This window comes from Sceloporus occidentalis, unplaced genomic scaffold (assembly GCF_023333645.1).
Source record: "Sceloporus occidentalis isolate IW3139 unplaced genomic scaffold, rSceOcc1.0.p SCAF_7, whole genome shotgun sequence".
Lineage (NCBI taxonomy): Eukaryota > Metazoa > Chordata > Lepidosauria > Squamata > Phrynosomatidae > Sceloporus > Sceloporus occidentalis.
The window spans coordinates 89285075-89311434 of NW_028316987.1; the positions used below are offsets into that span (position 1 = coordinate 89285075).

At 40.2% G+C, this 26360-nt stretch overlaps 1 protein-coding gene across 6 annotated transcripts in view; it reads left to right on the forward strand.

Annotated features, from left to right (window-relative positions):
- The first annotated feature begins 233 nt into the window (after positions 1–233).
- The window catches only part of LOC149310073 (xylulose kinase-like), a 124174-nt gene continuing 98047 nt past the window's right edge, over positions 234–26360 (forward strand). For 4 of the 6 annotated variants that reach the window (XM_089533632.1, XM_089533631.1, XM_089533633.1 and 1 more), the window contains exons 1-8: positions 234–370; positions 6020–6102; positions 7889–7958; positions 13134–13214; positions 14116–14202; positions 16428–16556; positions 20000–20065; positions 22876–22948. In XM_089533632.1, the coding sequence (XP_089389758.1) occupies positions 326–370; positions 6020–6102; positions 7889–7958; positions 13134–13214; positions 14116–14202; positions 16428–16556; positions 20000–20065; positions 22876–22948 (634 nt within the window). In that variant the 5' untranslated portion in view covers positions 234–325. The remainder of the gene's footprint in view (positions 371–6019; positions 6103–7888; positions 7959–13133; positions 13215–14115; positions 14203–16427; positions 16557–19999; positions 20066–22875; positions 22949–26360) is intronic. The other 2 variants (XM_089533629.1, XM_089533630.1) reach the window with 2 other exon arrangements.

Consider the following 26360-nt stretch of genomic DNA (forward strand, 5'->3'; position numbering starts at 1 on the left):
CTGGGAACTGTAGCTTATTTATTCTGACAGAGAAGGCCAAATGTTTGTCTCACAAAAACACTACCATTTCCCAGAGTTGTGTGGCATTACTGAGCCTGGGTTATTATAATTCTCGCAGTAGTGTGTTTAGGGCCATGTATAATAATAACAAAGCCTGCTGGGGCCAGAAATGGCAGTTAGGGCCTGGGAAGGCGGGAGGGAGGGAGGGAGGGAAAGAGGAGGCGGGCCTCTCTTGCTTGCAGTGGGTTGAAACGTTAACTCGGTTAATGGAGGGTGGTGTTGCAAAACGTTTCAGGGAGAAGCTGAGGAGGAGGAAGACGGCGCCATGGCTGCCCCTTGTTACTTGGGGTGGGATTTCAGCACCCAGAAGGTACCTCAGGTTCAATAAAAGAGCCTTGGGTTGCATCCAGATTGGGAAATAACCCATTTTGGGAGCGCTTTGTGGCTCGAGGCTATGGAATTCTGGGAATGGTAGTTTGTTGTGGCACCAGAGGTGCCACAACAAACTACCATTCCCAGAATTCCATAGCCTCGAGCCACAAAGCGCTCCCAAAACGCAGCCTCCCTGTCTCTGAGGCGAAGGGGGAGGATGGCAGCAGCAACTCCTCCTCTTTCTCCTTCTGAGGAAGAGATTAGAAACATAGGAAACCTTCCAGCTTGGGAAGGATAAAATAAAATGTTCTTCTTGTTGTTGTGTGCCTTCAAGTCGTTTCTTACTTATGGCGACCCTAATAAGAGGGTTGTTCCCCCCCTCTCTGAGGCTGAGAGAGTGTGACTTGCCCAAGCCCCCCCCCCCCCAGTGGGGTTTCCATGGCTGAGCTGGGATTTAACCCTGGTCTCCAGAGTTGTTTTATTAGGTCCCAAACACACACACACACACTGCAGAAATAATCCACTCATGCTACTAGGGAATCCTGGGAACTGTAGTTTGTTGTGGCACCAGAGCTCACAAAACTACAGTTCCCAGGATTCCCTAGCACTACTGAGCCAGGGCACTTGAAGCAATCTCAAACTGGATTATCAATGCAGTGTGTTTTGGACTGAAAGCTACTCAAAACTACTATGCCAAACTACACTGCCTGCCTCTGAAATACATATTCATAAGGCTGGGCTGTCATTTTATTACCATTCTGATCTTGAAAGCTAAGCAGGGCTAGCCCTGGTTAGCATTCATATGGGAGGCCTGATATTCCTTGGTGGCCTCCCATAGGAGTACTAATGACAGCCCAGCCTTATGTATATTTATGCAGGGAGTGTATAAATACACATATATTGATGTATATTTATACAATAGAAAGGTATTGTGTGAAGGGATTCATCTGAGTGCTGAGCTTCAGGCTGCAATCCTGTAATGCTACTACTGCTACTACTACTAATTATTATTCTATTTAGTATTTAACCTGTGAGTTTCCATCTATGGTGGAATTGTAAACAGGCCAAAATCACATTGGAGGAAAAAAGTCATGATTCGATTGCATTTTGTAGAGAGGTGGGATATAAATAAATTTTATTATTTATTTATTTTCAAGTATAAAGAAAGATTGGGACCCCAGTTTTTTATTTCCCTGGAATGGTCACAAAGGAGAAATTGGAAAATAAGCATGGTAAACTTTTATTCTATGTGACAACCGTGGCAGATATAATGCATGCTTCTAAATGGAAGAGGAAAGAAAGTCCTAATTGTAAAGAGTGGTGGTTGAAATTACTAACTACTAGACTACTGTATATGGAAATAGATAAATTCGCCAGCCTAGGAAAAGGGAAATCATGGGGGAAATGTAGAAGAGATTGGGAGCCCTTGGTTTTCTTTTTATGAAAAGAATGGGGAGAAAACTTAATTGTTGGATTATCATGAATTGTCATATAATCAGATTGGCATAGTATATGTGTGTACTGTATATAGGTGAATTATTATATGATTGATTGATTTTGGCTATATGTATGATAGAGATTTATTATGGAGAGCTATAGAAAAAGTGAGGAGAGTCTATCAAAACAGGAATAAGTGAATTCAGTGGAATATATTATTTTTTATTATTATTTTATTTTATTTTATTATATCCCACCTTTCTCCCAATATAGGGACTCAAGGCAGCGTAATAGAATAGAATAGAGTTTAAAATGAAGTTCAGGAAACCTGTTTTTCTTTTCTTGTATGTTTTTGTTTTATCTAGTCTTTTCTGTAGGTCTTGTTTGTTTGTTTGTTGGTGATATTGTAATTTTGTCCTTATTTCTTAGGATTATTTATTGATGTGTTTTTAATAAATATTTTTTTAAAAAACAAAACCTATTTGCGATTAAGTTCCATTGAAAGTAATGGAATTTACTTTTGAGTAGGCACATATAGGATTGCAATCTTATGGACTTTTCATACATATAGCAGTTTGTGTAGAGTAGACTCAATATGGAACTGGAGCCGCATATATTGGGAGTAGTATGCCAGCTGTTTGCCGTAATAAATGCAATGAAAAGAAATTGAGAGTAGAGTTGCAAGTGAAAGACACAACAGGGCTCCTGTACCTTTATTTAATAGTGTGCGCAAGAGCAAATTCCAGCAGGTGTTACTTGTAACACAAACCACCTGCTGAAATTTCCCTCTTCCTTGCAGTCGTTTAAACAATTTAAGAAAGCTGGTCCTGTATTTCACTTGGCAACTGTACTTGGTACCTTTGGTGGTTTGTCCTTATCATAAATATGTGGTTGCAAATATGTGTGTCGCATTCAGGTTCTCCTTTGGCTTTTACAGAAATTAATAGAAGCCAAACTACAGCATTCGCTGGGGTTAGGGGCACAGGAGCCCTGTGAAAGTGGAAAAACCGCAAATAAAATAAGGCTACATTTTTAACCTGAGAGACCACATCTCTAGGAATTTCTAGGGCCTCCAGCACAACTCTATGGTCAACATCTGTCACAAATGACCATAGAATGATGCTGGAGGACATGCAAATGGCTAGAGAAGTGTTTTCTCTAGTTATCTCTAGATCATCCAGCACAACTCTATGGTCAGTTTCTATCAGAATCTCTCTGGAAGGCCTAGAGATTCATAGAGAGAACATATTAATCAAATTGGCAAATAATCAAAATCGCAAAGTCAAAATGTATTCCCATTATTCAGGAGAAATGCCCAGCGGAGTAGGTTTTGCTCTTGGCTTTCTGGCATCAGTACTCTTAAAGATTTGTCATTCTAGAACTGTGTGGGTTTAACTTTAGTGGCTCAAAAATAATTTTCTACACTGTTTCTGTTTTGGTGCTCAGATAGTATAAATAGAAATATTAGAACGGCTTCAGTGTTTATCTGGGACACATATTCTGCTTGTGTTTGCTGAGCTCAAGCATATTTCAGTGAGAAGCCAAAGGTTAATCTGTGAAATCCTGCCTGTAAATTTTTAAAACAATCAAACTTTCATCTAGCCTTGCCTAAGTGAGGAACTGGATAAAGTGTATAGTAATGCAAAACATTTTCATACGGGCAGAGGTGTTACTTGTAAAAACCTAGGATTACAATCATACCTTCCTTTTTCTCAAAATCTATGAGGAAGATGTCTTCAAAGAGTGTTTCATACGATTTGAAGAGAAACCAGAGTATACAGGGATGTTGACCAAGACAGCAAAAATTTGTGCTACTGCAGTTAAGATCCATGAAAATAAGGTTTTAGTAAATGATTAGGCTTTTACTATTTGCATATGCAGTTGCATTTTATGCCTATATTTTATTTTCTTTGTGACATACTTGCATGTATATTCATATTTTATTGATGTCTGTAGGTGTATGTATCTTACTAATGTTCATAGTATATATGTATTTTATGTATACATATGAATTTGGGAGTATAGTCATTTAATATGACTGCAATAAAATGACTGATACTTTGGATTACGTGAAAGAGGAGCCAGTGTAGTGTAGTGGTTTCAGTGTTGGAGGCTAGGGTTCAATTCCCAATTTAGACATCAGACCCACATTGGGTAAGTCACACTCTCTCAGCCTCAGCGGAAGCCATTGGCAAACCACCTCTGAACAAATCTTGACAAGAAAGCCCCATGATAGGTTCACTTTACGATTGCCATAAGTCGGAAATGCCTTGAAGGCACACAACACACACACTTTAAAGAAATGGACACTGATGATTCATTGACCCACGGTTACAAATTTCATTATGTAACAAATAGCAGTGCAAATGCAGAAAGGCATTAATTGCATCGAGGGGGGAAAAAAAGACAGTGTTTTGGGCAGCTCAGGTGTCTAGGGGTGTTAATGAGAGTACACTTTTCCTCCAGGAATATAAGTTTGCCATTTTTCTGCTATTACAGTGGAACCTCGGGATACGAAATACCCGGGTTACGAATTTTTCGGGACCCGAAAAAAACCCATAGGAAATTATTGATCCGGGTTACGAAAGTTTTTTCGGGTCCCGAAAAAACTTTTGGTGCTTTTCGGCGCGATTTTACACCAAATCGCGGCTTTTCCCCATTAGCGGCTATGGGGATTCGGCTTGCGAAAGCCGTTCGGGTTACGAAAGCGGCCGCGGAACGAATTAATTTCGTAACCCGAGGCTCTACTGTATTTGTGACAGTTCGGGATGAAAAATTGCAAATGGCTGGCTAGTGGACATTGGGACTGTAGACTGAATAAGTACCTTTTCCAAGCTCAGACAATAGTCATTCTTTTTATTCTTCTGATTGACAGAATTTAGGATTATATGGGATAGGCTCTTGTTTTTGATAAACTCTTTTTATTATGATTGTGTGTGTGTATTGGGAAGATGTATGATGTAAAGTCGTCTTGGGTAGTGAATTGCACTTTTTTGTGTTCAACACATAGAAGCACCTTGTACATTATGTGGGATCCCTACCATTGAAGGTTAGGCTGCCTGTGACGAAGAAGACACTTCACAGATACTGGAGGGTCTGGCCATTAAAATTCAATGTACTTCCATCAGTTGCATACCACCATCCTATTTTCTCTTTTCTTATCACATTATAGTGTCACTTTGGAGAAATGTGCAGGCATGTTGTTTTCTGTGGCTCTTTCCTCTGCATGTTCCTACATTTGTGAAGGTGATAGTTGAACAGTTTACCTTTTGTTTATACGAATACTTCTTTAGAGGTTTTCACAGTTACTATGCTTTTTAATTAATGCAAGGTAAGCAGGCTGGAATAGGCAAAAGTTCCTTGTGCTTTGATAATTTAGCTTTAAAGCCATTCATTCTTACACCCATGTTCATACTTACAGCTTAGGTCTGCTGTGCAAAGATGTGAACGAGGGCAGTCTGGCGCGTTACAGACCGCCCAAAACGGGCGGTCTTGCGCTGCTGCCGGTAGCTGCGTCCGGGAACTGCAGCAGCCAAACCGCGCAGTTCCCAGGCGCAGCAACAAAGAAGCACCAAAATGGTGCATCTTCCTGTGCCCTGGAAGAGGTGCCGCAAGGCATGAGGCGCGCACTTGTGGCGCCACTTCTGGTGCGCGACGTCCGGACACTGTGCGTCCGTGACGTCAAAATGGCGGCACCCATCTGTATGTGGCACCGCCATTTTGATGTCGTTACACGCGAGGGGCAAGGCGCGTCAGGAAGCGCTGCCCCTCTGTGTAACGACAGCGCCCCATAGGGCCCGTCCGGAACACGTCTCTATTTCTACAGGAAGAAAAAAACAGTATTCTCCTTCCATACTTTCTCAAGTAGAAATTAACAGAAAACCCTGCAAGAAGCAGCATATAAGAAATGATAATGAAAATGATGAAAGTTTTCATAATGAAGGAGGATGGGCAGGGGCACCGATGGGAAATTGTGCAACTTTTTAACAAACTAATCACAGAAACTTCAGTTATCTCTTTAGTATAGCAGTTCTAATTTGTACCCAGGAAGTGGAGCACTAATCAGGGATCATCACTTTCTAGATGTGGTTTGCAGGCAGAAAGAACCAGCCAGTTTCTATTTTCAGTGATTGACCATGCAGAAATGATTTATTCTTTCAAATGCAGGCCTGCATTTTAGAATTAATGATCTATTTTCTTCTCTCTCCAGCTGAAAGTAATTGCTGTAGATGAAAAATTGAGAGTCATCCATGAGGACAATGTTAATTTTGACAAGGATCTTCCAGAATTTGGGTATGTTTCTTCACTTGTGCATATTTGGTGTAATGCTGCCGTTTTACATTGGGACTTTTCATTTATTTAATCCTTTTGCTGCTGTATAGCAAGAGTGGGAATCTTTGGATCTCCAGATGTTGTTGGCGTCCACCTCCCACCAGTCACAGACAGTATGGGATGTTGGGAGTTGTTCGCTCAGTCTGAAGACGACAAGTTGACCCTAGGTACAATATTAAGGGCATGGGGTCCAGAATGACAGCCGCTGAGGCCCCGATCCGCCGCTTTCCGGGCTGCGGGGAAGCGGCAAAAGGCCCCTTCCCTGCAGCCTGGAAAGGGGGGTCCTTGGGGCTTCAAGCCCCAAGGACACGCCAACAGCAGTGGGTACTCTCAGAAAGGGGCCTCTTGGCCCCTTTCTGATTTGCGTCACTGGTGCAGCCTTCACACGGCTGCACCAGCGACGCAAACCAGGAAGGAGCTCCGTTTCAGAGCTCCTTCCTGCTCCGCCGAAAGGGCGCATTAAGCGCCCTCGCGCGGAGCGATGGCGTCATGTCCGCGCTGCCTCGTTTGGAGGCGGTGCGTTCGTGATGCCATCATGGCGGCCCCCATGTAGATGGGGCGCCGGCATCTTATACGTCCTCCGGACGTATTAGGTTTGGGGGCGTCAAGAAGTGACGCCCCTTTTTAAATTTAGGACGTCCTGAGGACGTCCCTTATGGCGGTGTGTAACCCGCCTTAGCTACGTTTGACTGCTATATAATGTGAGATCAATAGCAGGACATTGAAGTTTCATGTTCTTTTTCAGGGCATCGTAGTAATAGTGTTTCCTAGTTATGCTTCTTAATGAATTTCAAGCAATATTTATGCTGAATTTAAGATGAAGGGCAATTCACTTCCTATAATTTTCTCCTTGCAATTCCCAACCACCACTTTCTTTCTCCCCAAGTCTCCACCCATCATTTTCAGTTCTGTAATATTGCTCCTTCAGGGGAAAATGGTCTTTCTCGGGGTCCTCTGAAGGTCCCATCCTATTGCATGCACTCATAGCTTCCCCCTATATGAGCAATATGTTGTCACCAACTTAACCCTCTCATCCTGCTCAGCCCTCTCCTCTTCATCTGGAAGCAGGAGCAGGGGAAAACCATGTTGTCACTCTGGACTAAGCTTCTTGGAAAAAGAGCAGGTTTAAAATAATGTAATTCTCTTTTTAAATACTGGCACTTGGAGTGTCCCCTTCTGCTCAGGCTTCTCTGTTCCCCCTTTGCTTCACAGATATGAAGACATTGGTCCCTGCCATTCTAGGCTTCTTTATACTTTTTGGTTAGGTGTCATGCCTTTTCCTGTATTGCTAGCACTGTTCATGTGCGGAAGTATTTTAAACAGTGTTTCCTAATTATACTGTTCTGGCCATCTATATTTGTACTTTTTGCAGAATTTTAAGCATGCATGTACACACACACACACTTGTGTGTGTGTATATGTATGCAACATTTCTGTGCCAGGGTTAACTCCTGTATCAGCATAGAGAGACCTAGGCTGACTTCAAAAGGCTCTCTGCAGATGGAGGACTCTGCTTAGGCAGATTTCATTGAAGGGTCACAAAACTGTGTGTGGTATAAGTATCTTGGAGGAAACATTTTTCATCTTGCATTTTTTTACTAGTAAGGCTTTTAACATTAACTGTCATAGTTATGCACCAAATGACATGCCACATTTGGCCACAAATGGCATGCAGCAAGAGATTTTTCAGAGAAATGAACAATGGAAGCAAAGGAATTGATACTATAAACTTTTGCCTTTCCTTCAGCACTCAAGGTGGAGTCTATGTTCACAAGGACAGACTGACAGTGACTTCTCCTGTATTGATGTGGGTGAAGGTCAGTAACAAAAATTTTATTGATGTGTGTGATCAGTGATCAGGAATAAAGGCTTATTTTTTTCAATGTTGTCTTGGAACTATAAAAAAGAGAGAGTTTTTCAAGCTTGTTGTCATGCTACAGCATGTAACTGCTGTTCTGTATATAAGTTAGTGAGTCATAAGTACCACCACCAGCCCTGGGTAAAGAGTTTCTCATGAGAAGGAGCCCCATATAAATAAAGAGATGGGATAGGTGGACCTATGCTTAAATATGCAACTTTCCTTGTTACACTCTTTACTGCAGCAGTTGGGAGAGCAGGATTGTGAAGTCATTAACTAATGTAGAGAATGTGGCTGGGGATGATGAGAATGGTACTTCCCTCCTTCTTCAATTGGGAACTGCCATTGTCTTTAAAACCATTTCTTGGCTCTATCGGTGCCATTAGATTATTTAGCTTCTTAGTACAGCATTATTAAAATTGGGTTATACACAACACTATTACATTTGCCAGGCCATTTATAATTCGTTTTCTCTTTTTGTTTGGATGCTGTTAAGGCTTTTGTTTGTTTGTTTGTTTTTTGACACTGCAGTTTTCTGAACCATGGGTTTTTTGGGGATAACATTTAAAAAGCATTGTGCTCATTAGTTTGTGATACTAAATGCATTAATTTAAAAATGTTTGGAATTCAGTTGAGTTTTGGCATAGAAACACCACTTAGTCTCAATCAAAGCTGCAGTGGTCTTTCCAAATTTTATAATAAATAGTAAGCACTATTTCTGTCTCTTTGTTTTCTGGGGAAAGAAACCAGTTTGGCTCCACTTCTCAACAGTGAGGCTTGTTCAGTAATAATTTTAATTTTTACGCTGAATTCTAAACACATTTAGTTGAAAATAGGACCAAATGAGAGAGGAGACACTTTTGATTGTTCCCTGTCCTATGGATTACCACTCAGAACTAAATCTTTACAGTGTCTGTATAGGATCGTCACTTTGCCTAGTTTTAAATATATCACTTTATGGAGAAATAGAAATATATCCACAAATCTTACTCTACTGAAAAAATAGCGGGCTTTGTCTTTATTTCACACATAGAACTACTCTAAGCACAGGGAAAAATGATGGGGTTGCACATCTTGTGATTCAGGTTTCTTTCTAAAAATCTGAGCACAAGCCCAACACAAGTAAAAACATTTGAGAAGGAGGACCATTTTCAGTTGTCAAAACACGTTGTTTCTCTGAAATAAATTAAGAGTGTAAATTCACTCTTAGGCTTTGACATTCCGCTGGGACACACCAACTTTGTTGTTTTCGCATGGCCTGTGTTCAGTTTAGTCCAGCAGATGGTTGTACGTTGACCATGTGCCATGCAAATCTGCACAGTAGAACTGCACAGATGTTAATATGGCTGCTTTCTCAGCGGGTGCTCTTGCTTTCAAGGCTTGGGTGGGCATAGCATTGTTCTGTGCCAGGCTGCTGATAAATTTCAAGGCATCTTGACATCATATGCCATAATCTGATAGTTGTGCTGCAATGTGTAGCTTTGCTTGAGCCACAAAAGTTCTGACATGCACAGGCAGTTATTACATGAGCAAAGGTTGTTCCATGTAATGGAAATGATCATTTGGAGTTGGAGTCCAGTGTGAAAAGGAATGAGGAAATGTTTGTGAGTGGGCATAGCAGTGCCTCTGTGTGCTACATGTAATTGACTGGGGCCTCTTGTTAGAAAACTCTTTTGGAGGATGTTCCCATTAGGTGAAACCCCGCGTTCTGAATCGAATCCAAGGAGTGGCGTTTCTATTAGGATCCGATTTAAACCTAGAACGGTTCTAGAGCAACCCGCAATCGTCCCCATTAGAAATCGAATCGTAGAGCGGGATAAAAATTTAAATCGATTCTTCCTCATTTAACGCGTGTTAAAAAAACACTAGGGTCCAACCTACAGTTTTCCATTGATTCGAGTTAGGAACCGGAGTATTTAAATAGGAACGACAGCCGTGGATTCGTGTTAGATGGATGGGAGGAGCGGACCGCGATGGGGCTGTCCTTGGGGGAGTTGCCCTTTCTGTCCCCATCCGTCTGGCTGTCGCCATTTTTGCTTCCCTCACCCCTTTGTCCGCTGGTCTTTCAATAAGAGATAAGGATTTTTTTTTTTTTTTATTTTAATGGTTTACAGGCGCTTAATCTCTTCAGCGCTTTAAGCGAGGAGCCTTCCCTTCCCTGCCTGGGTGAGATCAGAGCCCAAGCGGGCTGTCTCTCCCCATGGGGCGTACAAAGCGAATTTAGGGAACCGAAGCTCTTTCCAGAGGAACTATGGGATGGGTTTCGCAGGTAATCCCTGCTTCATGGCTTCCAAGACAGTCCATTCTATTCTATTTCAGTCTATTTAGCCAGTGTTTAAATCTCTCTATTTATCTATCCATCTCTATGTATCCTGTCTGTCTCTCTGTTTGTCCATGTATGTATTTATCTACCCATATACATCTATCTATCTATCTATCTATCTATCTATCTATCTATCTATCTAATTATCCAGTCTATCTCTCTGTCTAGCCAATGTACCTATCTAATTAGTCTGTCTGCATGTCTCTCTCTCTCTCTCTCTCTCTCTCTTTCTCATAGCATAGTAATCGCCAGCGTGTGGGTTTGAGTGCTGGATTATGACTCAAAGGCAAGGAGGGAAAGAGAAATGGCCCGAGCCAACTTCTCCTTCCCTCCTTGCCATCTCAGACCCAAGGCAGCGATGCCTTCGGTTTGGGAAGGCAAGGAGGGAAAGAGAAATGGCCCGAGCCAACTTCTCCTTCCCTCCTTGCCATCTCAGACCCAAGGCAGCGATGCCTTCGGTTTGGGAAGGCGGGGAGGGAAGGAGAAACGGCCTGAAGTCCCGGCTGCTCAAGCGCCTGCATCTGCCGGTGGATTGCAACCTCCCCTCTGTGTGGGGAGAGCCCATTTCTAACGGAGGAGAGGCAGGAAGGGAAGGCTCCTCTCAAAGAGGCATTCCCTGCCCGCTTGGGCTCTGATCTCGCCCAGGCAAGGAAGGGCTCTGATCAATGGGGGGGGGGGGGGATAGAGCCTTTCTCCCTCCATTTCTCAAATGGAATCTGCCTTCTCCTCCAACCCTGGAAAGAGAATCTTTGGGAAGAGTGCTCCCTCCCTGCTTTTCCAGCAGCCTCCTTCATTGATCTCTGTGCTCTCTGAAGGGATTCTCCCTGGCTGTCTTGGAGACAGGATGCTGCCCTCCAAAACCTATCCCATAGTTCCTCTGGAAAGAGCTTCGCTTTTTGCCAGCAGCCTCTTCATTGATCTCTGTGCTCTCTGAAGGGATTCTCCCTGGCTGTCAATGAAATGGAAACGATGCCAAAAGATAAATCGCTTCCAAATATTCCGGATTAACGTTACGTCATTCTGACGTACTATTGATTGACAGCTCCAAATAAGGTATGGAGGAGAAGAATCGCTTTATTTAAACACCGATTTCATGCCAAGTAGGAACGCTTGCAGGTAAAAACTTCGATTTAAACAAACAGATGGGAACGATGAACAAAGCGATTCGGATGGCGGGATAAGAACAGTGTTATTTTGAATCGATTTTATTAAAAACGTTGTATTTTAAATCGTTTCAAATCTTAAGTGGGAACAACCCGTTGGAAAACTCCTTTGCAAACACTCCTCAAACACAAGACCTACCCACTATCCAAGTTCATAACATTTTAGTTTCATCAATTTTGTGAATGGCTCTCCTCTATCATGTTATGCTCAGAAAAGGAAAGTAGAAGGGTGGTGAATGTGGTAACCCTTTTCTTGTTACTCCATGTTCTTGATACTCCACTTTTTGACTCTCGGAGTTTAGGGCCCACATTTGTATAGTTTAACCTTGGTCTGAAAATCTATCATAATAGCTGCTGGTGGGGAGTATTGCGGGGGCGAGGGAGGGGTGACAATGAAAGAGTTAACTAGCCCCTTTTTTCCTGCCCTTTTCTCTGCTGTGAAGTGTCTTCAGCATCCAAGAAGAAACCCTTGGGGCTAATGTTATGTGCAGTTGAGTTGTAACTAAGACTGCATTGTTTAATTAAGTGGTTTGTTTTATTGATTAAATGTGTTGAATCTGCAATGGCCACAGGAATAAATCTCTATAATTTGAAACATTTATTTTTCATCCACTGTGAATCATAATTGCCATAATGTAAGAGGTATTTCCTCCTGCTTGTAAGGGTAATGGGAACACTTGTTTAAGACAGGGATGAGGAATCAGTGATCTTCCAAATGAAATTGCATTACAACTCTTCTCATCCTTGACCACTGATCAAGATTGCTGGGGACTGATGGGAATTAGAGTCCATCAATGCATGAAAAACTGTAGAATGCTCACTTATATTTTAAAATGAAACTTCCTAGGAAATAAGCATACAGCATCTAAAACAAATACTGTTTTATTTTTGCTTTCACATTCATTCTTTTGGCCTGTTACAGACTGCCAAAATAAAGCTGCTTCGGGTCTCTTTGGAGGTATGCTGTTTAAATGATGCATGCACCCTAAGAATCTGGAAGCTGCACCAAAGCTGCACTCCAGTGCTTTGGAATGGAGTGTGGCTTTGGCGCGACCTCCGGACTCTTAGGACCCATGCATCATTTAAATAGCATACCTCCAAAGAGACCCGAAGCAGCTTTATTTGGCAGTCTGTAACAGGCCTAAGATTTATTTAATAGGGCAGCATCCTCATTTGTAAAGTTTGTGATCCTAAAACGTACCCTTTGTCCCTTCACATGTTTGAAGATTCCCCCACCCCACATTTTAAAAGTGTGCTCTTGTTTAGATAGTTAGCTTAGGGCCTGATCAGACAGGCCAAAATAAAGTTGCTCTTTGAAGGTATGCTATTTAACTGATGCATGCATCCTAAGAGGTTGGAAGCCTCAACAAAGCCACACTCCAGTCCTAAGGACATCCAGCCTCTTAAGATATGTTTGTCATTTAAACAGCATCCATCCAAAGTGACCTGAAGCAGCTTTATTTTGGCCTGTCTGTTCGGGCCCTTAGTTTCTATATATAAACCTTCCAGTTATGTTCTAATTCTTTCATTTTTCTTTGTGTTTTATTCCTGATAATACAGATCTATTCCCTGTTTCTCTTTGTGATCTGTAAGAATTTTGAATTTCTTTGAACAGTGGAGTTATTTTTGATCATGTCTGCTCTTCTAGGCCCTAGATCTGATCTTGGAAAAAATGAAGTCTTCTGGATTTAACTTTTCCAGAGTGAAAGCTTTATCTGGAGCTGGACAGGTTAGTCAAAAGGAGAGGCTAACTCATGTATTTTGATTCGTGTAAACACCATACAATAATTAATATTTATACAAAATCCTGAAATTTTTGTTAATGATGCTAGGTCCTTTTGGTTTTCATAACGTCTGCAGTCTTTACTATGTTACATAATTCTGTTTTTGATATTGTGAGGAGCTATGTAGTCTGACCCCAAGCTTGAAAACTCTTATTCTCATCTTTTGGTTTGTAAGATTTCAAGAGGAATTTCGATGCACTTGAAATCATATGTTTACATCTAAAGGGATTGGAAGGCACAGCCATATTCTTAGCAAACTGAATTCTATGGTCAATAGTACATTCTGTGATGTTCCTCTGACCCTATTTGATCACAGTATATACTATATGTGACCTATACAGTACCATGATTCTCAGCCTACACAAAAGGAGGGCAGAAGAGCTCATTCTTCAGATTGTACTGAATTGGACTGTGGAATGCTCGGTCATCCAGGGAATGTTAATTGGTAACATTTTATTTGGTCGATCAGTGACAGCAATTTTTAATTGACAGGTGTGAAAATTAATGGCACAGTTGTAAAGCTTTGCAAGGTTCTTTGGTATTTATGCTTTTGCTTTGCTGTTGTGTGCATTCAAGTCATTTCCAACTAAGGTGAACCTATCATGGGGTTTTCTTGGGCTGGCTTTAAATGGCCAGGCTTCGAACTCTGGTCTCCACAGTCATAGTTCAGTGCTCAAACTACTACACCATGCTGGCTCTCGCACACACATATCTGTGTGTGTGTGTGTGTGTGTGTGAGAGAGAGAGAGAGAGAGTATGTAAGTGTAAAAATGGAACAAAAGTTCAAATATGAATCAGTTTTACTTTGTTTTGGTTTTACCTATTTTTACTCTTTTAATTTAACAGCAACATGGGAGTGTCTATTGGAAACAGGGTGCAAGCTCTGTTTTACAAAACCTATCACCTGATCTTCCTTTACATCAGTCATTGCAGGTAACCTCTGTAAGCTGCTCTGGAAACAAGTTCATCCCTGTTCTTGCTTTTTGAGCCCTTAATGGTTGTGCTTTCTTTTCCAGCTTATTGACATTAAAGAAGCAAACCTTCTGAAGGATGCTTTGTATTTTTATTTTGCTCACAGCAAACACAAACAATAATAGAGACAAGATGTTTTCTTTTTCTCCTCTGAGCAGAAATGGTTAGCTTTTCATATTTACTTGGTCCTTGAGAAAGTAAAGAGTGAGTGATTAATTGCTTCTTTCTCTGCCCCCTTGACTTCATAATCTAGGTAAATGGTGGGACAAATCTGGCTTTGCTGTATATCAAAACTCTGCATGGATTCATACATGCTGCCCTAAGAACTTGGCAGTTCTTCCCCCTCCCCCTTTTTCCCCAGTTTCCATTTATGTCATTGATACTTTAAAGACATTTTGGGCTGCTAGATAATGCCTGACCCAAGATTGCCCAGTTTCAGCGTAAAGCATTGCCCATTAAAAGAGAGCTAAAGGCCCCATTCCCACTGGGCAAAAAATCGGCTTATTTCGCTGCAATTCTGACTCGGATTCTGACTCAAATCTGACCCATCGTTCCCATTAAAAACGGGTGCAAACAGACCCAGGTTTTTTTATCCCTGTTTTCGTTCCCATTGGTATTTTCCCTGTGGTAATTTGAAGCGGGTTATTTTGCTCCCCATTCCCATTGCTCTTCCGGAACCTCTTTTTTTAAAGCAGCTGTCAATCAAGCGCTTAAGTGCTTGATGTCACAGCTAATCAGCTGCTTAGGCACTTTTCCCCTCTGGGAAAGGGAGCCTCTATTCACCCCAGATTTGGGTCCCAGGCTCTTCTGTGCCTTCCCATAGTTCCTCTGGGAAAGAGAGAAGAGGAGCCTCTCTTTGCCCCCAATCCCTTGGCATCCAGCCTCTTCTGTGTCTCCCCAAACTCCCTCTAGGAAAGAGAGAAGGAGCCTCTATTCGTCCTAAACCCCGTGCATCCAAGGCTCTTCTGTGTCTCCCCAGACTCCCTCTAGGAAAGAGAAAAGAGGAGCCTCTATTCCCCTCAAATCCCTTGGCGTCCAGGCTCTTCTGTGTCTTCCCATAGTTCCTCTGGGAAAGAGAGAAGGAGCCTCTAATCACCCCAAATCCCTTTACCTCCCCCATTGCTTCCTGGGCTGTCTGGGGGGCGATCATGCAGGCATGTACTGCAAAGCCCATCTGCTGCTCAGGCGCTCAGGCAGAGGCAAAAAAAGAAAATAATAATAATAATAATAATAATAATAATAATAATAATAATAATAGTTAAAAATGGTGTTCAATGGCTCTCCTCATACATTGGTCTATGAATGTGGAGCAAAGGGGAGGTTGCAGGGGGAGTAATGTGTTTACTGCGTTTGGAGCTCAATGTAGTGCAATCGCCTTACCCTGCTTCCCAATCCACTGGGGGAAAGGCTATGCGAATGGAAGAAAATGGTGCCGGCAATGCAGAAAGAGAACAAAGAGGGTGACACCCCCAGGCCAGCCCCTTGAGCACTGCTCCTCCCATCCCCAGGTTCCTGAATCAGACACCCTTTTGTTCCCATTCTTTTACCCCAAATCAGACTCCGGAGGTATAGGAAAATTTGCTAAAAAGCCACTATTTTTTAAAACCGGTTTATAGACCTAAAATTCAGATTTTTCAGGATAATTCGATTCAGATTCGAATCCCAATGGGAATGATATCGGAGCAATGCAGGTCGAATGCATACTCAAATGGAAACGATGCACCCATGATTCGCATCCTGATCTGCGTTATAGGCCAGTGGGAATGGGGCCAAAGGCAGGCGTCTTGACAGCTGCAGAGCCATTTCCCTATTAATTTCCAGATTTCTATTTGATCTTAAACATGTGACTAGAAGAGAAAACATATTCCCTCTATTGATATGAACAAGGAGGATGGTGGTGGGGTTTCTTTTCTTTCTTTTTTTGAAGTCTAACGTATCTTGCTTCATTCTGGGCCACCTCAGGTAATGAGCAGAGGCATCTGTGGGCTTCTTTCACTTGCTCAAACCAGAGAGTGAGGGAATAGAAACCCTTTTGCCCTGTTAAAAAATCTTGCCTTTGTTCTTTTCTGTCTTGAAACCTTAGTCAAATGTACACAACTGATATATGTAATTGTTTGTAAGCAAGATTGATAGATGGAGTTGACTGCCTTTTTTATATCTTTCCATTCTTTCCCCTTGACCATTAGTCTTGCTTCTCTGTGAACAACAGTCCTATTTGGATGGATTCTAGTACAACTGCCCAGTGTTCCTCTCTAGAAAAAGCTGTTGGAGGGGCTCAGAGACTGGCTGACATCACTGGCTCACGGGCCTATGAGGTAAGAGCTGTCTGAAGAGAAAAACCAAGCTATGGTTTTGGAAGCTTCTAGCTCAGCTTAGAATGTGAGTGAATTCATAGAGCTCTACTGCAGACATTTGCTGAGAGCTCAAGATCAGCTTTTGCTGCTGCTTTTTTCCTGGTTTTGATCCCATGAGGAATGACTGTAATGTAGCAAATATTTAATACTCTTTTGTTGTGATGATGGGAAGAAGAGGGGACATTCCCTTGAGTGTTTAGGAGAAAGGATAATACAAAAATGTCAGTTAGTAAAGCTATTTTCTCCGATTTAAAGTAAGAGAGGAATCAAGAGTATAAATAAAGTATTATAATAAAGTATAAATGTTATGTACTCAGAAGTGCATTTACTTCAGTAAATGTCCCCAGCAGCTCTCATCAAATGTTCCCTACCACTTTAGCACCTGCCCTGTCATTGCTTCTGGTTCAGTGTAGCAGTGGCATTACCGATAAATTGCCCTTAAGTTAGTCCATCCCTGTCTTGCACAATTCTCATACGCAAAAGACTGTCTTGTATGGTGATAGATATCATTTTAAAAAAAAACCCAGCATTCAACCCTGGCGATCAATGGGGTGACAAATGTCGCAGCCAGATCGCCCTCACATGAAGGAACAGCTATGAAGTTACTTGGGAATTAAAAAAAAATTGGGAAGATGGGGGAAATTAAATATATCGTGGATGGGTAGAATTGCTATGATTAAGATGGTGGTGTTGCCTAAAATTATGTATTTATTTCAGACACTCCCAATAATAGTGAATGATAAACCATTTCAGAAGTGGGGAAAAGATTTAAATAAATTTATCTGGAATAATAAAAACCCGAGGGTAAAGCTCAAAATAATGCAAGACTCAATAGAAAAAGGGGGACTAGCATTACCAAACTTAAAATGGTACTACTATGCAGGAGTGTTGGATTGGTTAACAGACTGGATAAGATTAGATAACAAAAGGGTGCTAACCTTAGAGAAAATTGACTTAAAATTTGGCCTACATGGATACCTATTCTACGACAAAATTAAATTAGATAGGAATTTTAAGGATCATATAATAAGGAAATCATTGAGTAGAATTTGGAGTAAATATAAAAAAAGTTGGTGCCCTGCAATACCATTATGGGCATCACCGAATGAGGCACTATATAACCGAGTGGTAATTAAAGAAAATACTTGGGTAACGTACGCTGATTTAATAAAGATAAAGGAGGGCGTAAGAATGATGAAATCTCAAGAAGAGTTGGAAAAAGAAGGCTATAGATGCGATTGGTTTTCATATAGGCAATTTAAAGAAAGGTATATGATGGATAAAAAACATGAGGGTATAGGACCAGCCGAAGCACAACTAGAAGCAGTTATTAAAAATCCCAAAAGACAGATTTCTAAATTTTATAATTTAATTAGGAATTTTGAATTAGAAACAGTGATTATTAAAGATTACATGATAAAATGGGCGAAAGATTTGAAGACGACGATCCAATTAAATCACTGGGAAAGATTATGGAAGACGAAATTGAAATTATCCCCCTGTGTTGAGATTAAAGAAAATATATATAAGTCTATGTTGAGGTGCTATTTAACTCCTTATAAATTATCTAAGATATACTAACAAAATAATGAATGCTGGAAATGTAAGAAAGAGATCAGTACTTACCTTCACTGTTGGTGGTCATGCCCTAAAATTAATAAGTTCTGGAAAAATATACATAAGGAAATTAAAAAAATGATAAATTTGAAAGAAAAACCTGACCCCAAGATGTATCTTCTGAACATCACCGAAGAAGTTAAAGAAGAAGCTGGAAAGGAAAAATTATTATTCTATATGATTGTGGCAGCGAGAGTATCAATTGCAAAATTATGGAAGTCAGAAGAAATCCCTTCTCTGGAAGACTGGAAATTAAAAATGATGGAATTTTGGGAAATGGAGAAATTAACAGCTTTAATGGGGAAGGGTTCCTTAGGCCTGTTACAGACTGCCAAAATAAAGCTGCTTCGGGTCTCTTTGGAGGTATGCTGTTTAAATGATGCATGCCTCCTAAGAATCCGGAAGCTGCACCAAAGCTGCACTCCAGTGCTTAGGAATGGAGTGTGGCTTTGGCGCGACCTCCAGACTCTTAGGACCCATGCATCATTTAAATAGCATACCTCCAAAGAGACCCAAAGCAGCTTTATTTTGGCAGTCTGTAACAGGCCTTAGATAAATTTCACAGGGAGTGGGAACCTTGGATAAACTATATACAATAAAAGCATTAATGTAATGAGAGTAGATTACGAAGGATAATATTAGATATGAGTGAGATACTTTGATATATGCTTAATAGCATTAAAGTTAAGTAAATCGAACTAGGTCCAAATACTCTTATGCAAGAGTTAAATGTATATCCTATGGTGAATATATAGTACCCTTCGGGACGAGGCTTAAGAATTAGTGTACATTTTTTGCTAAGGTAAATGGTGGATTGCGCAATCTAAAGGAAGTGCATATGTGTAAATAGTGAAGATATAAAAACTGGTAACAAAGTACAAAATGAGAGATTATATGTATATCATGTATTATGTCTTGTGTTGTTTGTAAACTTTTTATTATGTAAATAAAGTTATTTAAAAAAAAACCCTGCATTAAAATGTTGAAGAAAAAGGTGAGAGAGAAGACTAGTTCTCCAAGAGAGAAAAAGAACAGACTAAAGAGTGGTTGAGAGGCTATTTTTCCGTAATGTTACACTGAATAGGACCTGCTCTATAGACAATTACATTTTGAACCAAACCACTGTCAGGATGTTACGTAAATGTAGAGTAAACATAGGGCCTGTACAGACAGGCCAAACTAAAGCTGCTTTGGGTCACCTTGGAAGTATGCTGTTTAAATGATGCATGCATTCTAAGAGGCCAGAAACCACGCCAAAGCCACGCTCCAGTCTTAAGGACTGGACCACACCTTTGGCACAGCTTCTAGCCTCTTAGGATGCATGCATCAGTTAAACAGCATACTTCCAAAGTGACCTGAAGCAGCTTTATTTTGACCTGTCTGTACGGGCCCATAGGATGGCAATTCTAGACAAAAAATGTTAGGTGGAAGTAACCTTTCTCCTTGTTGAATTGTAGAAATCTACTGGGAATCTAAATTAATTCCTACATTAGATTGGGGTCCTGCCTAAGTGGCTAAGATTACCTATTCTCTTGATCTCTCATTTCTGCAATGTAAATTGTAGCCAGGAATACTCTTGCATTTTCTTCAAAAGCAAGCAAGATTCTTATAATGCATCAATGTATTATAGTTGGTTTAGTGCCTACTGCACCCAAATAACAATTTCCATCATGCATGAGACAAATTAAATACCCAAAGTGCAATGTCCTGAACTCATTATGTTGAGTTAATGATTATTGACTCAATTTACATTTTGTGTTCCTAAGCACTGGCCTGTCTCTTCTCAGCGTTTTACAGGAAACCAGATAGCAAAGATTTACAGCCTGAACCCTGAAGCCTACTCACAAACTGAGGTCGGGTAATCTTCTGTTCACTTCTTGGAAATTACAAGTGATATTTATTTTCTTTTGATATGTAAGAGAACTTTAAAAAAGTTGCAGCCCTTCCCCCTTAAGCATACATATAGCAACTGTTAAAAGAAACCTCAATAAATGGGAAATGTGTTCTGTGTGTGGAAATTAAGAAGTAATACTGCTGAAGTGTACATTAGGAGTGAGGAACCCCGGGTCCAAGACCTGAAGCTGGATCTGATGTTCCAGTGCAGCCCTCTGGGAGTTACTTGTCCCATCTTTGCCACCTGAACCTCTAGGGATTTTATATGCTAAATTCCTTCATGCCATTTCTGACATATAGTGATCCTATCCCATTTACTATCAACAAATGTGGAGCTCTTCTAAATGAACTTATAAATACTGTGTGAAAGACTTTACTCTTTTAATCTTACTACTAAGCACTAATTGCAAGGTGCACTTAATACAGGCTGGTGGCATGTAACTTTGTGACCCTTTATGCCTGGATTTCTTCACCGAAACCCACCACTGGTAATTTAAAGTTGATTACCATCACAGAACATTTGTTGCATCCCAGAGGCTGTGTGACTTGAACATATAACTGCTTTAACAGCACTGTGTTAGTGTTCCAAGAGGCATGTGTGTATATAGTACAAATTATTTATTAAACAGAAAACAAACATACTAGTTAAAGTCACTTTGTATGCAGAAGCTTCTGTTTACAGGGTTTTATGGTGTAGTTGTTAGGGTTATTAATTTAACTCCTATTAGATTGCTCATACTTCGCACCACTTTAAAAAAATCCCTATTTGAATTATCCTGAGCCAAACTTCACTAACTTCGTACTCCTAACTAAACCTCACTGAATAAACTGTCCTCTTAGGTCCAAAACACAGTGCAGAAATAATCCAGTTGGAAACCGCTTTAACTGCCCTGGCGCAGTGCTAGGAAATCCTGTGAATTGTAGTTTATTGTGGCACCAGAGCTCTCTTACAAAGAAGGCTAAATATCTCACAAAACTACAGTTCTCATGATTCCCTAAGCATTGCGCCATAGCAGTTAAAGCGGTCTGAGACTGGATTATTTCTGTAGTTGGACCTAAGTCTAACTGACTTAACTGGTTTGAATTTTCAAAACCCCAGCTAGTCATGCTTTCACCCTTCCCATAAGACCATTTACCTTAATATCTCTAATATATGTACAGTAAAGGTGGAGTCTCCCTTACCTGGAATCTGAAATATTCCAGAATTATTCTCATTAGTGGTTGAGAAAGTGACACCTTTGCTTTCTGATGGTTCAGTGTACACAAACTTTGTGTATAATATTGTGTATAAAACTATTTTCAGCCTTTGTGTATAAGGTGTATATGAAACACAAATGAATTTCATATTTAGATTTGGGTCCCATCTCCAAGAATACCTCATTATCCAAAATCTGAAAAACTCTGAAATCCAAAACACTTCTGTTCCCAAGCATTTTGGATAAGGAGACTCAACTTGTACTTAACAAAACTTTTCTTTCTTTCCTCTATACGTATCACAGCTATAGACCCTTCCAAATGTTATAATTGCCCATTGGTTTCCTAGCTTTTGTGCAAGTTTATTCCCATTCTAAAAGGGTGAAATGCCTTTCCTAAGGCTTAGATACTGGCAATAGGAGCTTTAAGCTAAAATATGCTAGTATTTTTGTCCTATCCTTTTGGATCTGGTTCACCCACCCTGGCCCCAAGAACTTCTCTGAAACTGAATTCAGCCCTGGATGCGAGAGATGTTTCCAACTGTGATCTCATTCATTTGTAAATAAAAAAATTGTATCATTAAATATAGCATTAAATACTAAAGTCAGAATCACACATACCATAGTATTTCTAATTTCTATGTGTGCTTGTGAAATAAATAAAACAGATAAATGGCTTTGACAGCAGATCAAGCCTGAACTTGCGCTAGAAACCAAAATGATTAAACCGAGGCTGTTGTTACTGCCATCAAGTCACCTTTGACTTATGGTGACCCTATTAAGTGGGAGGCCTTCAAGATCCTTGAGTCAGTCAATCCAGTTTGCTCAGGTCTTGCAAATTCAGGACAGCCATGGCTTCCTTGGTTGCGTTAGTCTGACAGTTTGTTTAGTCAACTTCACTTCTAATGAAAATTCAGGTTTGATTTGTTCTAAAAGTCATTTGTCTTTTTAGCAGTCCATGGTATCTCTAGAACCCTTCTCCAGCACATCATTTCTAATGACTTGATTTTCTTTCTGTCACCTTTTTTCATTGTCTAACTTTTACACCAATAAATAGAAACTGGAAACACTGTGCCCTAGATGACTCTTTGGTATTCAGTTATATAACTTTACACCTGTGGGATGTTATCTAGTTCCTTCAAGGCTGCCTTTCCAAGACAAAGGTCTGTTACAGACTGCCAAAATAAAGCTGCTTTGGGTCTCTTTGGAGGTATGATGTTTAAATGATGCATGCATCCTAAGAATCCGGAAGCTGCACCAAAGCTGCACTCCAGTGCTTAGGAATGGAGTGTGGCTTTGGCGCGACCTCTGGACTTTTAGGACCCATTCATCATTTAATTAGCATACCTCCAAAGAGACCCGAAGCAGCTTTGTTTTGGCAGTCTGTAACAGGCCATAGTCTTCTTCTGGATTACTTGACTCTTAAATTACATAGCATTCTAAACACCCGTAACTCTTCCATTGAAATTAAGGGGGCTTTTAAAATGTTTGATTTTCATTCGGATGTGATTTGGTTGGCTAGTGAATTGAAATGAATGTGTCTAACATTCAGTTTCTCATTTCCTTTACTCTTTCAGAGGATCTCTTTGGTCAGCAGCTTTGCAGCCTCCCTTTTCCTTGGTGCGTATGCTCCCATCGATTACAGTGATGGTAAGTGTTTTCTGTTGTTTTTAATGTATTTGGTCCAATTTATTATTATTATTATTATTATTATTATTATTATTATTAACATTTATTTATAGAGCACTGTAAAGTTTGCACAGTGCTTTACATAGTAAAGGTCAAATGAAATAAAATAAAAAAGAATAAAAATCTGCCAAGCGGCGTACAGTCTAAAACAAAAACATTACATAATTAAAATATCTCTAAAATAATACTAACTTAGAAGCTTCTGCTTGAATGGTTCCAAAAAATAAATTGACTACTCTGTTCCCTGTCTTTTCCCCCCTTATGAATGAAAGAAACCTGTGTTTATTTACACTCAAAATGTGGTATACGAAAATCAAGAGTCTGGTTTGTGATTCAGATTTGAATATAGGAGGAGAGGCTCAAGTTTCTATTCAGCCATGGATTAACTGAGTAGTCTTGGACAAACCTTTCTTTCTCACAAGTCCCCAATGCAGTTTAAGATTAGTATCTTTTGTGGACTAAAGGAAGAAACTCTTCTACCACATGGCCACATAGCCCGAAAAACCCACAAAAAAACTATCAATTTATCAAGGGATCAGGGAGGTTTTGGCTTTCCATATGGGAATAAAAGGGGCAGATTTCCATTGGCACCTTATTTTTTATCTGTCAGTGGGGAGGGGGTTAAATTTTTCCCTTGTTTCGGTGCTTGTCGTAATCTGGATCAAGGTTATGCAATCTTTCTTTGCTTTAGCTGTATGCTGGTACTTTGTCACAAGATACTAAGAGGTTTTCTAGACAAGAGGTGGGCAAGTTTGTTGGGTTCTAGAACCAATGAACTTCCTGTGGGACCCTCCACAGATCATATGAAGTGCCACAAAATGCTGAAAAAGGAAACAAATTAGTTATTATTATTTTTTACATTAAACAGTGCAAAAGGGCTGCAACCTGTTTAAAAGCTGAATTGCAACTTCAAGAAACTTAAAGAGGTGGCCTGAAAAGGGTTGCCATGAATCTCCTTTTGGGAGAAAGACAAAATATAAATTCAGTAATAAAATAAAATAAGAGTGATCTCATTGGTGTGAAGGGGTTGAGGACTCTGGCAGGCCTTTCCAGACTAGGTTTGATCCATTAGACTTGCCTCCCCCCCCCCCACTGATACCTCTAATGATATCGATATCAAAATTAATTGATACCATCGCCCCCGTCCTATCCACCCTTCTTTTGAGGAAGACTCATTTCTCGCACTAATCTGCCCGAAATTTTAGTGTATTCCTATTGGACAGTTTTAATTTTTTTTGATAAAGCCCTAAATGGCTTGGGCCCAGGGTACTTGGAGGACCGCCTCTCCCCATACAGTCCGCCCCGCACTCAGGTCGGGTGGGAAACATCTTTTGAGAGTTCCAGATGCTCGATTTAGTTCATCTCGGAGGGCATTTTCAGTTTTGGCCCCTCAGCTCTGGAACTCTCTCCCCCATGAGCTCTGTATAGTCACCACCCTTGATGGTTTTAAGAAGAATCTGAAGACCTTTTTATTTCGCCAGGCTTTTCCCCTATGAGCCTGTTGTCATCTTTTCTCCCCTGGCAATGTAATTGGCAGATTCCATCTATCCAGCCATTTGTATGGGGTTGTTTTGCAGGGTTTTAATTGTTTTTAATTGTTAATTGTTGTATTTTTATGATATGATGTATGTTTTACTTGCTGTTGTACACCGCTGTGATCCCTGGAATAGCGGTATAGAAATAAATTAAATTATTAATTATTATTATTTTTAATCCTTTTTTATGGGTTGATCACTGTTATTATGAATGGGGGAGGGTTGGGGTTTGGGTTTTTTTTATTTACGTATACTGTTGGAATTCACTTTGATTCCTTTGTGAAAAAGCGGAATACAAATAAATAAATAAATAAATAATGATTAAAAAAGCCTTGGCAGACTGCATGCAATCCCAGACCCATTCTTTATTCACCTCTTCTCTAGACAAATACCACTCAATCCAGTCCCAAGTAGATAAATCTCTTGAAATTAACAGAATTTTTATTTTTGTAAATAATAAGTTCTATCAGCTGCAGTGTATCTCCTGCTGTAGTCGGGACTAACATTAGATTTAACCTACATTTCCTTGTCCCATTCTGTACAGTTCCTGCAATATTTCTCCTCTGTTAAGCTAAGTATGACACCATTTCCCAAGTTATATGCTTTTAACGCATATCAGGTTCTCTGTGAAGTAGACTTTGCTACTGATCTTCAAATCTTGGGTTGGAGAGTATCTTGGCTAGTATAAATCATGGTTCATGTTGCTACCAATGCAATATATATTCATAATTAAAAGTGAGGGGCAACTCATACCAGAGGAAAAAAGTGGCAAAAATAATTTGTCTAGAGTCTGGAACTCTTTAACTTTGGTTGGAAAATAGCCAACATTATAATTGCCCAGGTGACATGCAAATTAAAAACAAAAGGGACACCATGTAGTGACATGGATCAACTTTAAACCAAGGTTCATGTGGCAGATACTATGTGTGAGTGGCTCACAGCTTCCAGTTTCCTTAGTTCCTTTTTGTGTGTGGATATAATTTGTTTCAAATACTATCCAGATAATCACCTCCCTTTTTCATTATTGCTAGGTTTATAACGTTTTGAACTGTGCAGGCTATAAAATATTTAGTCCAGTTGTTTAGCCCTCTGGTACAGCACATCTTTTTAAAAAAAATCCAATAAGCTCTGGCAGAAACGTGTTAGAAACCAAAATCTGGAAAGGAGTTAAGGCCACTTCCAGGAGGTGCAAATGTCTTCCTGTAAATGGCTTTGCACTTGTGTTGTTTGATTTTTTTTAAAAATGGCAAAAATGCTATATTAAAATGACAAATTATTTCCATTTATACTGTGTGGATTTTTAAAGGAGTAGCAAACACGAGGCTAAGTGATTTAAATGTGTTACTGGATGCGTTCTTCTTTATAAAAAAGGACAAAGCGAAGGCTCTTTTTTTTAAAATCCAGTCATTCTACTGTCATCATGGAGATACCTTCATTCTCCTTCTCTTGCAAACAAATCTTACCAAGATAGGACAAGCTTTATTGATGTTAAATGATGTAGCAGGTGGTCTACAGCAGAGGCAGGCATCACAGCTCCTTAGCTAATGAGTTCCAACTTTATCTTGCAGCAAGTGGTAGAACAATGAATTCCACTAAGAATTGATCACCATGGCTGGATAATGCAACTAGGGCTAGCTGCAACTCTCCCAATGTAAGGGACAACTAGAAGATATGTTTCAGAAGTTATATACTGTAAAGCAGAATCAAACTAATCATCTCCCATCCTAACACATGTGAAAATAGTAGAAGCAAGTGGCTAAAAGGAAAGCTTAGGTGCAGTACAGACTGCCAAGAAATGGCAGCCTGATGGCGCCTGCTTTTACTCCAGAAGGCTGGCA